The following is a 14,719-nucleotide window of genomic DNA, read 5'->3' on the forward strand; positions in this document are numbered from 1 at the left end:
GACCCTGGGCAAAAATGGTAGAGTTGCAAGGCCAAAACCACAAAGACCACTGATTCTGTGAACTCAAGAGACAAAAGTTGAACCTTTCTCCCGTTACGTCTGGCATAAATCTGACACAGCATTTCAAGTTTTCAGAAAACAACATCATACAGATATTTAAACATTGTCGGCAATGTGATGGTCTGGGCCTTCTTTGCTGCTTCAAGGCCTAAATGAGTTGTAATTGATGGAACCATGAATTCTGCTCTCTAGTAATTCCTGAAGGAGAATGGCCGTCTATCAGTTTGTGACCTTAAACTCAAGGACACCTAGGTTATGCAAAAGGACAATGATCCTAAACACACCAGCAATTCTACCTCTGATATTACTCAAAAAATTATTTAGGCTTTTGGAGTAACCTTACATGAACATTTTGTAAATTTTTAAAATGATCTCACTTGCATATTTCTTTCAATCAGGGTATGCTATTTGTTTAATAATTGTACAATATACTGTATATTTCCTATATTGTCGCTTTGCCCGGACTGTACAGTCTTGTATTCTTATTTTTGTTTTAACATTTTTACCTTTGTGTGAATCTGAACGCTTGCCTGTCACTTTGCTGCTGGAAGTGAAGAATTTATTCACTAAGGGATAATAAAGGACATTTCTATTCTATTCCATTATTTTTAGTCAATGTCTGCATTGAAATGCGGTGGTGTGACCTTCACCGACTGTTCATACTCTAAACTTCTCTAAAGGGGCTCATGTTAAATTGTTCTGTAAAAATTGTTCTGCCAAAAATCACACCACAGTAATATAAGAAAACCTCATTGCCAGTTATTACAAACGCTTGATGACAGTTGTTGCAACAAGTGGTGACAGAACCAGTTATGAGATTTAGGAGAACATTACTGTTTCACATAGGGCCAGGTTGGTTTAAATAGCATTTTTCCATTCAATAATGAAAACCAGATTTTTAAACCTGCTCTTTAGATTTACTTCAGTTGCCGTCACCTAATAACATTTGCATGAAAGGTAAGGCTTTAAGTGTTCTGTTCATTACAGAGATAAACTAATCAAAACCACAGACATTATTTTTAGAAAGGTAATGTTAATCATTCTCATAAAAATCCTGACAGAATAAAGTCCGACATGATTCTGTTTCTTTTAGCTTTGGGACTGAAAGGCTTCTTCAATACTGATATAAAATAAATACAAACCATGATTTCATGTTTGTATGATTTACACATCTTTATTTCCATAAAAAGAGATTGATGAGTTGATTTACAGTTTGGTTAACAGTGAAAACATGACAACAAATGAAAAATAAATAACTGGGAAAATAAATAATAAAATGATTAAAATTCCTGCCATGTGACAACCATATACAAGATTTTATTTGGAGGTGAGCAGAGAAGACACCAGCTGGTCTGCTCTCAATAGATGTACTTTGATTTCCCTCCTGATGAGCTCCCAGGCTTCAGCACTGTGTCCCTGAAAACACAACAATGTTATCATCATTAATATAAAATGCATCTTTAAAACATTATGTGACGAGCAGCTGATAAACTGACCATTTTCTTCAGGATTTCATTCGACAGCCTCTTGAAATACATGTGAAGCTTGGTGCTCTTTTTCATCTGGCCCTGAGTCTCAATCTAAAATGATTACAAAAACAAAAGATAATAAAGCTTATAAATTATAAATTGAATATTTTAAGCAAAATATTTTCACAATAATGACATGACAAAACAAAATGAACATACACAGGAGTGAAGTTCATCAGCCTGTTTGTTGACAACATTGAGAAAGTGCTCCACTGTGATCTCCTGCCATGATGAAGAGCTGTCATCTTCCTCAAACAGGGCACAAACCTCCTTCAGGATCTGAACTGTGAAGGCAAGTTTACCTTCAGCCTGGAACAAGCAGCGAAGAAGAGAAAGACTATGTTATGACTGCAGAAATCACCACTGCCATCTATGATCAGTTTGAGTCATTGTGAGTAAACAGTAGCTGAGGAGGACTTACTGTTGCTTTGGACACCTGAGTGTACAGATGGTGAGGGAAGGCCACAGTGTGCTGCTCTTCATCCTCAGTGCTGTTAGTGCTGTTATTAGCCTGCAGCACACAGACACATACATCAGACATTAAATTCATTTTTACACATTACATAAACTTTAACACGTTTTAGAACCTCATTCTCTTACCATCATATCCAGCAGATCTAAGGAGTTTTTGCTGTATTGTCTGAATTTATGATCCATCCACCTGCAGTTCAGCGGGGAGCATGCGCAGAACACACCGAGAAATACACAAGCAAAGAAAATCCTGTTCAGCATCTTGATTTTGTCTTTAAAAAAATAAAATGTACTCTGTATGATCTCGGATGTCTCCTGGTGTTGTGTTGGAGCAGAGTTGAAGTGGGGCATTTAAATCAGAGCACAGATTTCGTTTTCATTACTTTTTCAACTGAACGACGACTGCGGGTTTCAGGTGTAGGCGGCAGATTTCACGTTTCAATAATGTAGGAAATAATACTTATAATAATATCAAAGTTGTTGATGTTTCTCTGAAAACGCCATTTCTCAGCCATTGGAAGGACAGACGCAAAGGAGAAGGTGGGCCTTTGCAAACGTATGAAATGTATTCATCCTATAAGATAACAACGGAAAATATACTTGTATATACAATTATTAATTGAAGAATAAATACATTTGGTATTTAGTTATTTGAAAAAACTTGGTTTGGGACTTATTGATGTATCTGATTCTATTTCAGTCAGTAAATTATATTTGAGTAAAGTCTGAGTCTATTCTTTTATTAGTAAATGTAAACTAATTAAGCGTTTGGCCAAATTTGGGTCCTTGTCACAAAAATATAGTATTGTTGCGAGATAGACGCGTTTTGGTCGGCTGCTTTATTTCATATTTAAACTTGATTGTCTTAAAATTAATGCGTTAATAAGTAAAATAACATTCATTCAGCCATGCGAAAAGCCGTCTGTTCCAGCTAAAACAAGGTGAAATGTCATTGGTTGTGAGCGTCAGAGCCGCTTTCAGTTTCTCTCTGGGAACTCTCCCTGTCTGGCTGCATTTATGGACACACTTCCTGTTTATTCACACTGAGTGATGCAATTCTGCGAAACATATGTTGTCATTCATTCATAATTGGATAGCCAGATAAATCATTGAATGAAATACAATAAAATATTCCAAGGTACATTTATTTAATCAGGAAATAAACTCATCTCACAGTTTAATTGAGATTTTGGAACATGTTGCTTCATTAAACCTTCTCATGTGCATTTATTTGCAGAATAGGATGATTAAGTTTTATTAAACTGTGAACATGGTCGTTAGGTCTCTATCTAATTTAAGTCGTTTCATTTCGACCAGTTCATACTCGCCCGATTAACGTTTCGTATACCCGCTTTTAGTACCGACAATGTGAAGTTTTACTCCCATTTCGTAATCACGCATTTGCATTTCTTACCTTAAAAACCTCAATAAACAAACCGTTTTACCACACATCTTCAGCATTATTTGTTTTCAAAACATTTTACACATTTTCTTACTATATTTCTTCAGTGTATCTGGGTTGCTCATTCTGGTGAGATGGACAGATAAATAGTCGGAAAAATGACAGAACAGAAGCAGCAATAAAGAGAACAAACCAGCTATTTACCGCAGTAGTTCTCACTAAGAAGCATACATAGTCTTGGAAGAGTAATAAGAAAAGACAGACTTTAGGCGCCCACTCAGGTGCGAATTTATAGGTGGGCATGAATTGTGGTGTCAACATTGATGGCAACATTGTGTGTCAGGAAATGTTAGATACGAAATAACCAAAACGGCAAAGGTACAAAATGACCAGCACGCCAATTTCCTTCCCACAACTTTTCCATTTCTTATCTGGTCCCGAACCTCGATTGGACCAGTTTACTCTTATGAGATGTGACAGATTACGATCTCTGATCAAATCAAAATAACTTTGATTGACCTTTTACGGATAGATGCTATTTTTAGAGTCAAACATTTTTTCGATTCTGATATTCATGCTTGGTTGTCAGTATCAATACGAAAAGGAGCTTCAGCGTTAAGTGGTTATATTTCGTAAGATGTTTTTTTTTTTATGGATTGTACAAATTTAAGAACAAAGTATGATTTAGTATCAGGATAAGCAATATAAAAACATGCCAATGACAACAGCCTATTTCAAGAACAGTCTACGGATAATTTGTAGCGTTCAGGCCTGGTTTTCTATAACGTTTTACATTTATTTTAGGCTACATTATATTAATAGGCATTAATGTTTCACTCGATCAACCATATTTACATTATGTAAGCTCATGAACAAAACAATCTTCGTTTTCTGGTTACCTGCATGAAAGCTGTGTTTTCCCCACAGGTGTGTCTGGAAAACGAAATCTGTGAGCTCTGATTTAAATGCTCCATTGCAGCACTGCTCCAACATAACGACACCAGTAGATATCCGAGATCATACAGAGTAGATTTCATTTTTTTGAGGATAAAATCAAGATGCTTTCCAGGATTTTCTTTGCTTGTGTGTTTGTCGGTCTGTATTGCGCATGCTCCCCGCTTAACTGCAGGTGGATGGATCATAAATTCAGACAATACAGCAAAAACGCCTTAGATCTGCTGGATATGATGGTAAGAGAATGAGGTTCTAAAACCTGTTAAGGTTTATGTAATGTGTAAAAATGTATTTAATGTCTGATGTATGTGTCTGTGTGCTGCAGGCTAATAACAGCACTAACAGCACTGAGGATGAAGAGCAGCACACTGTGGCCTTCCCTCACCATCTGTACACTCAGGTGTCCAAAGCAACAGTAAGTCCTCCTCAGCTACTGTTTACTCACAATGACTCAAACTGATCATAGATGGCAGTGGTGATTTCTGCAGTCATAACATAGTCTTTCTCTTCTTCGCTGCTTGTTCCAGGCTGAAGGTAAATTTGCCTTCACAGTTCAGATCCTGAAGGAGGTTTGTGCCCTGTTTGAGGAAGATGACAGCTCTTCATCATGGCAGGAGATCACAGTGGAGCACTTTCTCAATGTTGTCAACAAACAGGCTGATGAACTTCACTCCTGTGTAAGTTCATGTTGGTCAACTTTTGTTTATTTTTTTAAATAAGAATACAATACATACAATAATGTGAAGACATTTCACAATAAATATTGAATTTATAATTCCTAAACTTGAACTTTTTCTCCTTATTATTTCAGATTAAAGGCCATGGCCACATGAAGAAGAAGAACACCAAGCTTCACTTGTATTTCAAGAGGCTGTCAAATGAAATCCTGACGAAAATGGTCAGTTTACATGATCTATCTGTTCTGCTTATAATGTTTGAAAGCTGCATGTTGTATTAATGATGATAGAATTTGTTTGTCTTCAGGGCCACAGTGCTGAAGCCTGGGAGCTCATCAGGAGGGAAATCAAAGACCATCTAATAAGAGCAGACCACCTGGTTTCTTCTCTGCTCACATCCAACTGAAATCTGCCATTTATTTATTTATTTATTTATTTATTTATTAATATTTATTTATTTATTTATTTATCTATGTATTTATTTATTTATCTATCTATCTATCTATCTATTTATTTATTTAAGCTTTCCATGTTTTGTATTTAGAATTACTAATAATACTTTAAAAAAAGAAATTTATTTATTTGTTTCCTTTCTTTATTTTTATTAGCATTTTTGACTCATCTTTTAAATGCTTTCTATTATTGTCTTTTATTATAAGGAAGAGTTTTATATATACTGTCTGTTTTCTATCTGTATTTTGTTTTTTTTATTAATTATTGTATCAGTTAATTCATGGGAATAATTTTAATATTTATGATACTTTATTTTCTCAGGTCGGTCAAAAAGAAATGATTGTTGAAAATAAATAACATCTTCTGGTCAAACAAATGCGTTCATAGATTGATCTTTGTTATAAAAGCATTTTTTCAAATCATTTACATCAGAACATTTCTGGAACATGAAGTGGCTTGCAAAAGCATTCATGAACATTGAAGCTTTCCACTCATTTCTATGTCACTACCTCAACCTTCAATGCATTGTGTTAGGATTTTATTAGACAGACCAGTAGCACATTATGTAAAGTAGTAGAAAAGTAATATATTGTTATAGTGATATAACAGAGATGAAAAGTGTGTTCTCATAAGATGGGCTTTGATATCCCTCATTTTATCATAGTGTGTGGGACTTTGTTTTTATTTGTCGGTGTTTGACATTCAGGTCGTTCTTTAGTTTTAAGTGTGTGTGAGATCATCCTGTTCAGTTGTTTTCCTGTTTTTTGTACTTTCTTCCACTGTATACTGGTGATACCAGTTACCTTAGTTCTTTTCAAAACTGCAGTGCATTCTGTTGCTTAGATTCACCTGATCCTGGTCCTAGCATTCAACCTCCCCAGCACTAAAGACCCTCTGACTCAGTTGATTCTTGTCTGACCCTAGAGTTGCTCAGCTTGCTCTAACCTTCCCCCAGTCTCCTGTTTGTTTCCCTACTGGTTTCCCCTGTTGCTCCCCTGCTGTGTGCTCCTGTGGATTTTATTAGTTTTGGGCTTTTCGGCTGATTATTAGATTTACCTAAACATGTGATTGCCTGCCTCCTGTCGGCTTTTTTTGTCCCTCAACCACTACTGTACATGACACTGTTTGAATATTTATCTGTCTGTCAGTATAACATCTCCTGTATTACATGAAATAAAATCTAGAGGTCAAACTAAGGCATATGCTGTGCATCTTCTCTAAGAGAGCATAAGACATTAGATCAAATATGGAATAATCTTGGCTCAGTATGAAGTGAAGGAGGACTGTTCTCTGCAGGCTGCGTGGTTCTCAAGCTAAGGTTGTTTGGTCTTAGGCAAAAGCAATTTTAGGTTTCTGAAACATCAGGGGCGTGATCTAAAAAGTCAAATTTTCATATGACAGCTGCCCTGTTTGTAAGCAATTTAAAATAAAAATAATATAGGACATGTTGTATCAGTTCTCTGCCTAGGCTGGGTTTTGATTAAATGCAAATTATTATGAATCACAAAAAACGGTGTCATGATCCACAGATGTCTGGGTTTTTGTTTTTGATCATTTTCTTGTTGTTTATCATGTTCTTAAGGTCTTGTCCTTTTCCCTGTGCTCATTATTGTTAGAAAGGTTTTGCCTCATCATTTCATTTTGTTGTGTTTAGTTTTCTAGCTTACTCTTGTCTTCTGTTCTCAGTACATCTGGATTCATTTCTTTTAGATCTTTGTTCATCTCTTCCCCTTCGATTGTAGTTTATTTACGTCTTTATTCACATCTCAGTTCAGCTCCAGTCAAGTTTAATTGTCTCTGTCTCCCTCAGTCTTCCTGCTTTTCTTCTGCCTCAGCTGTTCCTCATTATCCCCTGATTAACTCATCTTCATCCTATGTCATCCACTCTTCCCTCAGTATTTAAACTCACTGGTTCTATATTCATCGATGTTTTCTTCTGTTCATTGCGTGTTTTCTGTTTCTCAGTCCTCCTGCCTGCTTCTCCTAGGTCTATACAGGTCCTTCTCAAAATATTAGCATATTGTGATAAAGTTCATTATTTTCCATAATGTCATGATGAAAATTTAACATTCATATATTTTAGATTCATTGCACACTAACTGAAATATTTTAGGTCTTTTATTGTCTTAATACGGATGATTTTGGCATACAGCTCATGAAAACCCAAAATTCCTATCTCACAAAATTAGCATATCATTAAAAGGGTCTCTAAACGAGCTATGAACCTAATCATCTGAATCAACGAGTTAACTCTAAACACCTGCAAAAGATTACTGAGGCCTTTAAAACTCCCAGCCTGGTTCATCACTCAAAACCCCAATCATGGGTAAGACTGCCGAACTAACTGCTGTCCAGAAGGCCACTATTGACACCCTCAAGCAAGAGGGTAAGACACAGAAAGAAATTTCTGAACGAATAGGCTGTTCCCGGAGTGCTGTATCAAGGCACCTCAGTGGGAAGTCTGTGGGAAGGAAAAAGTGTGGCAGAAAACGCTGCACAACGAGAAGAGGTGACAGGACCCTGAGGAAGATTGTGGAGAAGGGCCGATTCCAGACCTTGGGGGACCTGCGGAAGCAGTGGACTGAGTCTGGAGTAGAAACATCCAGAGCCACCGTGCACAGGCGTGTGCAGGAAATGGGCTACAGGTGCCGCATTCCCCAGGTCAAGCCACTTTTGAACCAGAAACAGCGGCAGAAGCGCCTGACCTGGGCTACAGAGAAGCAGCACTGGACTGTTGTTCAGTGGTCCAAAGTACTTTTTTCGGATGAAAGCAAATTCTGCATGTCATTCGGAAATCAAGGTGCCAGAGTCTGGAGGAAGACTGGGGAGAAGGAAATACCAAAATGCCAGAAGTCCAGTGTCAAGTACCCACAGTCAGTGATGGTCTGGGGTGCCGTGTCAGCTGCCGGTGTTGGTCCACTGTGTTTTATCAAGGGCAGGGTCAATGCAGCTAGATATCAGGAGATTTTGGAGCACTTCATGCTTCCATCTGCTGAAAAACTTTATGGAGATGAAGATTTCATTTTTCAGCACGACCTGACACCTGCTCACAGTGCCAAAACCACTGGTAAATGGTTTACTGACCATGGTATCACTGTGCTCAATTGGCCTGCCAACTCTCCTGACCTGAACCCCATCGAGAATCTGTGGGATATTGTGAAGAGAACGTTGAGAGACTCAAGACCCAACACTCTGGATGAGCTAAAGGCCGCTATCGAAGCATCCTGGGCCTCCATAAGACCTCAGCAGTGCCACAGGCTGATTGCCTCCATGCCACGCCGCATTGAAGCAGTCATTTCTGCCAAAGGATTCCCGACCAAGTATTGAGTGCATAACTTTACATGATTATTTGAAGGTTGACATTTGTGGTATTAAAAACACTTTTCTTTTATTGGTCGGGTGAAATATGCTAATTTTGTGAGATAGGAATTTTGGGTTTTCATGAGCTGTATGCCAAAATCATCCGTATTAAGACAATAAAAGACCTAAAATATTTCAGTTAGTGTGCAATGAATCTAAAATATATGAATGTTAAATTTTCATCATGACATTATGGAAAATAATGAACTTTATCACAATATGCTAATATTTTGAGAAGGACCTGTAGACGCAAGTAGTGACAGCGACATTTGGGCATCTTGCTATAATAGCAAACTGTTCAAACATCTTAATCACTACTGGCACCACTTGTCTAAGTTAAATTCGGCATTCAGGTTTAGACAATAAAAAAGGCATTGCCAAAAATGGCATAGTTGCAACGTCAAAACCACTGCTGATCAAAAATAACATAAGGGCCCATCTCACATTTACCAAAAACTAATTTTAAGATCCCCAAGACATTTAGTAAAAATACTTTGTGGTCTCATGAGACAATAGTGGAACTTTTTGTCATGGTTTTGAGTTTTGTTTTGGGTCCTGCCTCAGATCATGATTGTTTATGTTTTCCAGGTGGTGCTTTAGTTCATTTCTATAGGTCTAGTTTCTAACTTGTTCTGTTTACGGTGCATTTTACTTCTGTTACTGCTTGTCAAAATAAGGTGAGATCTTTCCATGTAATCCATGCAACATTTAGTAACTGCTCATAGTTAACTCCATAAAAGTTACAATAAATATCCTTATATCCTTATGTGTAATCCATGCAATAATTATTAACATACATTGTTGAAGCAGTAGGGAGTGAAACAAGCATGTTCTCATATTCTGGAGCTGAGAGACTGGAGAGGCCTGTCTGGAGCCACATATTATCTGCCACATGTTATCTGTCTTATATTTTGCAAAAATATAAACAAGTATATCCAAAGAAATTATGTATGATGATTTTACATTCTTTCACATGTATTAAATGACATTAGTAACCTTTGATTAACAAGTTAAAAGCTGTATGATTGAAATGTGGGTAAGAACTGAGAACTAGAAAATTTTGGAAGAAATTTAGACAGGGCCTGCCTCTTGCTGCGTGCTCCTGGGACCACAAAGGTTCTCTGGCCGTTAGGTTTAGCTATTTAAAAATCATTATGTATCCAATAATCACCTTAAAAAATTACTAGTAACTCTGGAAGACTGAGGCTTTTATTTTGAAATTTTCAGTAAGCCTTTTTTTAAATGGGCAACACTGGGTGAGTTCCAACACTAGTGTGAAGCCCAGTCCTGAAATGATCTATTGTTTAAAATGCAAAGGCTTTTATTTTGTAGAGCATGTTTTGTCTTATTTTGAAAGTCCAGCATGGCTGTACTTTCAGGTCTGGGTTAGTTGCATTGGTTAAATAGAACCCGCTTGCTATTTAAAAATCATTTTTTATGCAATATAGTAGTAGTATGATAGTATCTATGCAAGACCTTTTATAGTATAAAGTTTTTTCTGGCTTATTTCACCTATTTGCCACTCACTGATAGGACGTCTAACCATGTTCCGTTTGCTTATTCTATTCTCAGATGTCTCTGCCAAAAACGTTTCATGTTTGTTGGGTCACCACTTAAACTATAACATAATTTATTAAACTAGATAATGTGTGGCATCCCTATATAATCTAAAACACAGTGTCTGTAAATTCAGAGGTCAAACAATGTCGTCGTCGTCGTCTTCGGCTTATCCGGGACCGGGTCGCGGGGGCAGCAGACTCAGCATAGACACCCAGACGTCCCTCTCTCCGGACACCTCCTCCAGCGTTCCCAGGCCAGCCGAGACACATAGTCACTCCAGCGTGTTCTGGGCTGTCCCTTGGGCGTCTTCCCGGTGGGACGTGCCTGGAACACCTCCCGAGGAAGGCGTCCAGGAGGCATCCAGTATAGATGCCCGAGCCACCTCAACTGGCTCCTCTCAATCTGGAGGAGCAGCGGCTCTACTCCGAGCCCCTCCCCTCTAGCCAAGACCTACAGCATGCGCTGTGGCGGTTCGCAGCCAAGTGTGAAGCGGCTGGGATGAAGATCAGCTTTTCCAAGTCAGAGGCCATGATACTCGACCGGAAAAGGGTGGCTTGTCCTCTTCAGGTTGGAGGGGAGTTCTTACCTCAAGTGGACGAGTTCAAGTGTCTCGGGGTCTTGCCCACGAGTGAGGGAAGAATGGAGCGGGAAATCGACAGACGGATCGGTGCCGCTGCCGCAGTAATGGGGGCACTGTTCCGGTCCGTTGTGGTGAAGAGAGAGCTGAGCCAAAAAGCAAAGCTCTCGATTTACCAGTCGGTCTACGTTCCTACCCTCACCTATGGCCATGAACTTTGGGTCATGACCGAAAGAACGAGATCCCGGATACGAGCAGCTGAAATGAGCTTCCTCCGTAGGGTGGCCGGGCACTCCCTAAGAGATAGGTTGAAGAGCTCGGCCATCCGGGGTCACACAATGTCTCAAATGTAAATGTTTTCAAAATGTTTCTCTCTCTTCCAATTGAAAAGGTAATAATTAAATCCTTGTAGGTCATAACTGCTTCATCTTAATACAAATGACCAATTCTTCATATGCCATGTAAATGTCACAGACTCCAAAACACTAGTGCTTTACCAAAACATATACAAGGGTTTTTCCAGATAAACTCATATTTCTGTAGTTCCAGAGAGACTCATATTTCTGTACTTTTACCTTTGTGTGAATCTGCATGCTTCCAGTTGACCTGCTGAAACATCTGAATTTACCCACTGTGGGACAATAAAGGATATTTCAATTCTATTCCATTATTTCTAGTCAATGTCTGCACTAAAATCTTGTTGACATGTAGTAGGATGATCTTAGACAAACTGTTCATGTTCTAATACCTTCCAATGTGGCTCATTTCAAATTGATCTGTGAAGGATGGGCCAATATCACCTCCCAGTTATATAAAAAAAAACCTCATTGCCAGTTATTACAAACGCTTGATGACAGTTGTTGCAACAAGTGGTGACAGAACCAGTTATGAGATTTAGGAGAACATTACTGTTTCACATAGGGCCAGGTTGGTTTAAATAGCATTTTTCCATTCAATAATGAAAACCAGATTTTTAAACCTGCTCTTTAGATTTACTTCAGTTGCCGTCACCTAATAACATTTGCATGAAAGGTAAGGCTTTAAGTGTTCTGTTCATTACAGAGATAAACTAATCAAAACCACAGACATTATTTTTAGAAAGGTAATGTTAATCATTCTCATAAAAATCCTGACAGAATAAAGTCCGACATGATTCTGTTTCTTTTAGCTTTGGGACTGAAAGGCTTCTTCAATACTGATATAAAATAAATACAAACCATGATTTCATGTTTGTATGATTTACACATCTTTATTTCCATAAAAAGAGATTGATGAGTTGATTTACAGTTTGGTTAACAGTGAAAACATGACAACAAATGAAAAATAAATAACTGGGAAAATAAATAATAAAATGATTAAAATTCCTGCCATGTGACAACCATATACAAGATTTTATTTGGAGGTGAGCAGAGAAGACACCAGCTGGTCTGCTCTCAATAGATGTACTTTGATTTCCCTCCTGATGAGCTCCCAGGCTTCAGCACTGTGTCCCTGAAAACACAACAATGTTATCATCATTAATATAAAATGCATCTTTAAAACATTATGTGACGAGCAGCTGATAAACTGACCATTTTCTTCAGGATTTCATTCGACAGCCTCTTGAAATACATGTGAAGCTTGGTGCTCTTTTTCATCTGGCCCTGAGTCTCAATCTAAAATGATTACAAAAACAAAAGATAATAAAGCTTATAAATTATAAATTGAATATTTTAAGCAAAATATTTTCACAATAATGACATGACAAAACAAAATGAACATACACAGGAGTGAAGTTCATCAGCCTGTTTGTTGACAACATTGAGAAAGTGCTCCACTGTGATCTCCTGCCATGATGAAGAGCTGTCATCTTCCTCAAACAGGGCACAAACCTCCTTCAGGATCTGAACTGTGAAGGCAAGTTTACCTTCAGCCTGGAACAAGCAGCGAAGAAGAGAAAGACTATGTTATGACTGCAGAAATCACCACTGCCATCTATGATCAGTTTGAGTCATTGTGAGTAAACAGTAGCTGAGGAGGACTTACTGTTGCTTTGGACACCTGAGTGTACAGATGGTGAGGGAAGGCCACAGTGTGCTGCTCTTCATCCTCAGTGCTGTTAGTGCTGTTATTAGCCTGCAGCACACAGACACATACATCAGACATTAAATTCATTTTTACACATTACATAAACTTTAACACGTTTTAGAACCTCATTCTCTTACCATCATATCCAGCAGATCTAAGGAGTTTTTGCTGTATTGTCTGAATTTATGATCCATCCACCTGCAGTTCAGCGGGGAGCATGCGCAGAACACACCGAGAAATACACAAGCAAAGAAAATCCTGTTCAGCATCTTGATTTTGTCTTTAAAAAAATAAAATGTACTCTGTATGATCTCGGATGTCTCCTGGTGTTGTGTTGGAGCAGAGTTGAAGTGGAGCATTTAAATCAGAGCACAGATTTCGTTTTCATTACTTTTTCAACTGAACGACGACTGCGGGTTTCAGATGTAGGCGGCAAATTTCACGTTTCAATAATGTAGGAAATAATACTTATAATAATATCAAAGTTGTTGATGTTTCTCTGAAAACGCCATTTCTCAGCCATTGGAAGGACAGACGCAAAGGAGAAGGTGGGCCTTTGCAAACGTATGAAATGTATTCATCCTATAAGATAACAACGGAAAATATACTTGTATATACAATTATTAATTGAAGAATAAATACATTTGGTATTTAGTTATTTGAAAAAACTTGGTTTGGGACTTATTGATGTATCTGATTCTATTTCAGTCAGTAAATTATATTTGAGTAAAGTCTGAGTCTATTCTTTTATTAGTAAATGTAAACTAATTAAGCGTTTGGCCAAATTTGGGTCCTTGTCACAAAAATATAGTATTGTTGCGAGATAGACGCATTTTGGTCGGCTGCTTTATTTCATATTTAAACTTGATTGTCTTAAAATTAATGCGTTAATAAGTAAAATAACATTCATTCAGCCATGCGAAAAGCCGTCTGTTCCAGCTAAAACAAGGTGAAATGTCATTGGTTGTGAGCGTCAGAGCCGCTTTCAGTTTCTCTCTGGGAACTCTCCCTGTCTGGCTGCATTTATGGACACACTTCCTGTTTATTCACACTGAGTGATGCAATTCTGCGAAACATATGTTGTCATTCATTCATAATTGGATAGCCAGATAAATCATTAGCTGAATGAAATACAATAAAATATTCCAAGGTACATTTATTTAATCAGGAAATAAACTCATCTCACAGTTTAATTGAGATTTTGGAACATGTTGCTTCATTAAACCTTCTCATGTGCATTTATTTGCAGAATAGGATGATTAGGTTTTATTAAACTGTGAACATGGTCGTTAGGTCTCTATCTAATTTAAGTCGTTTCATTTCGACCAGTTCATACTCGCCCGATTAACGTTTCGTATACCCGCTTTTAGTACCGACAATGTGAAGTTTTACTCCCATTTCGTAATCACGCATTTCCATTTCTTACCTTAAAAACCTCAATAAACAAACCGTTTTACCACACATCTTCAGCATTATTTGTTTTCAAAACATTTTACACATTTTCTTACCATATTTCTTCAGTGTATCTGGGTTGCTCATTCTGGTGAGATGGACAGATAAATAGTCGGAAAAATGACAGAACAGAAGCAGCAATAAAGAGAACAAACCA

The 14,719-nt window shown here is 37.7% G+C and overlaps 3 protein-coding genes across 3 annotated transcripts; 1 reads left to right on the forward strand and 2 right to left on the reverse strand.

The window, feature by feature from the left end:
• Positions 1–1,377: 1,377 nt before the first annotated feature.
• LOC124875419 (interferon a3-like) lies at positions 1,378–2,321 on the reverse strand. The gene is made up of 5 exons (XM_047377574.1): positions 2,190–2,321; positions 2,011–2,100; positions 1,749–1,898; positions 1,557–1,640; positions 1,378–1,476 (listed from the first exon to the last, which is right to left on the reverse strand). The coding sequence occupies exons 1-5, from the start codon at positions 2,319–2,321 to the stop codon at positions 1,378–1,380; spliced, it is 555 nt and encodes a 184-aa protein (XP_047233530.1).
• A 2,199-nt stretch (positions 2,322–4,520) lies between these two features.
• LOC124875564 (interferon a3-like) lies at positions 4,521–5,499 on the forward strand. The gene is made up of 5 exons (XM_047377784.1): positions 4,521–4,652; positions 4,742–4,831; positions 4,944–5,093; positions 5,228–5,314; positions 5,401–5,499. Exons 1-5 carry the CDS (start codon positions 4,521–4,523, stop codon positions 5,497–5,499), a joined length of 558 nt encoding a protein of 185 aa, XP_047233740.1.
• A 6,936-nt stretch (positions 5,500–12,435) lies between these two features.
• LOC124875421 (interferon a3-like) lies at positions 12,436–13,379 on the reverse strand. The gene is made up of 5 exons (XM_047377576.1): positions 13,248–13,379; positions 13,069–13,158; positions 12,807–12,956; positions 12,615–12,698; positions 12,436–12,534 (listed from the first exon to the last, which is right to left on the reverse strand). Exons 1-5 carry the CDS (start codon positions 13,377–13,379, stop codon positions 12,436–12,438), a joined length of 555 nt encoding a protein of 184 aa, XP_047233532.1.
• Between the last annotated feature and the right edge of the window lie 1,340 nt (positions 13,380–14,719).

Source organism: Girardinichthys multiradiatus, chromosome 10 (genome assembly GCF_021462225.1).
Source record: "Girardinichthys multiradiatus isolate DD_20200921_A chromosome 10, DD_fGirMul_XY1, whole genome shotgun sequence".
Classification (NCBI taxonomy): domain Eukaryota; kingdom Metazoa; phylum Chordata; class Actinopteri; order Cyprinodontiformes; family Goodeidae; genus Girardinichthys; species Girardinichthys multiradiatus.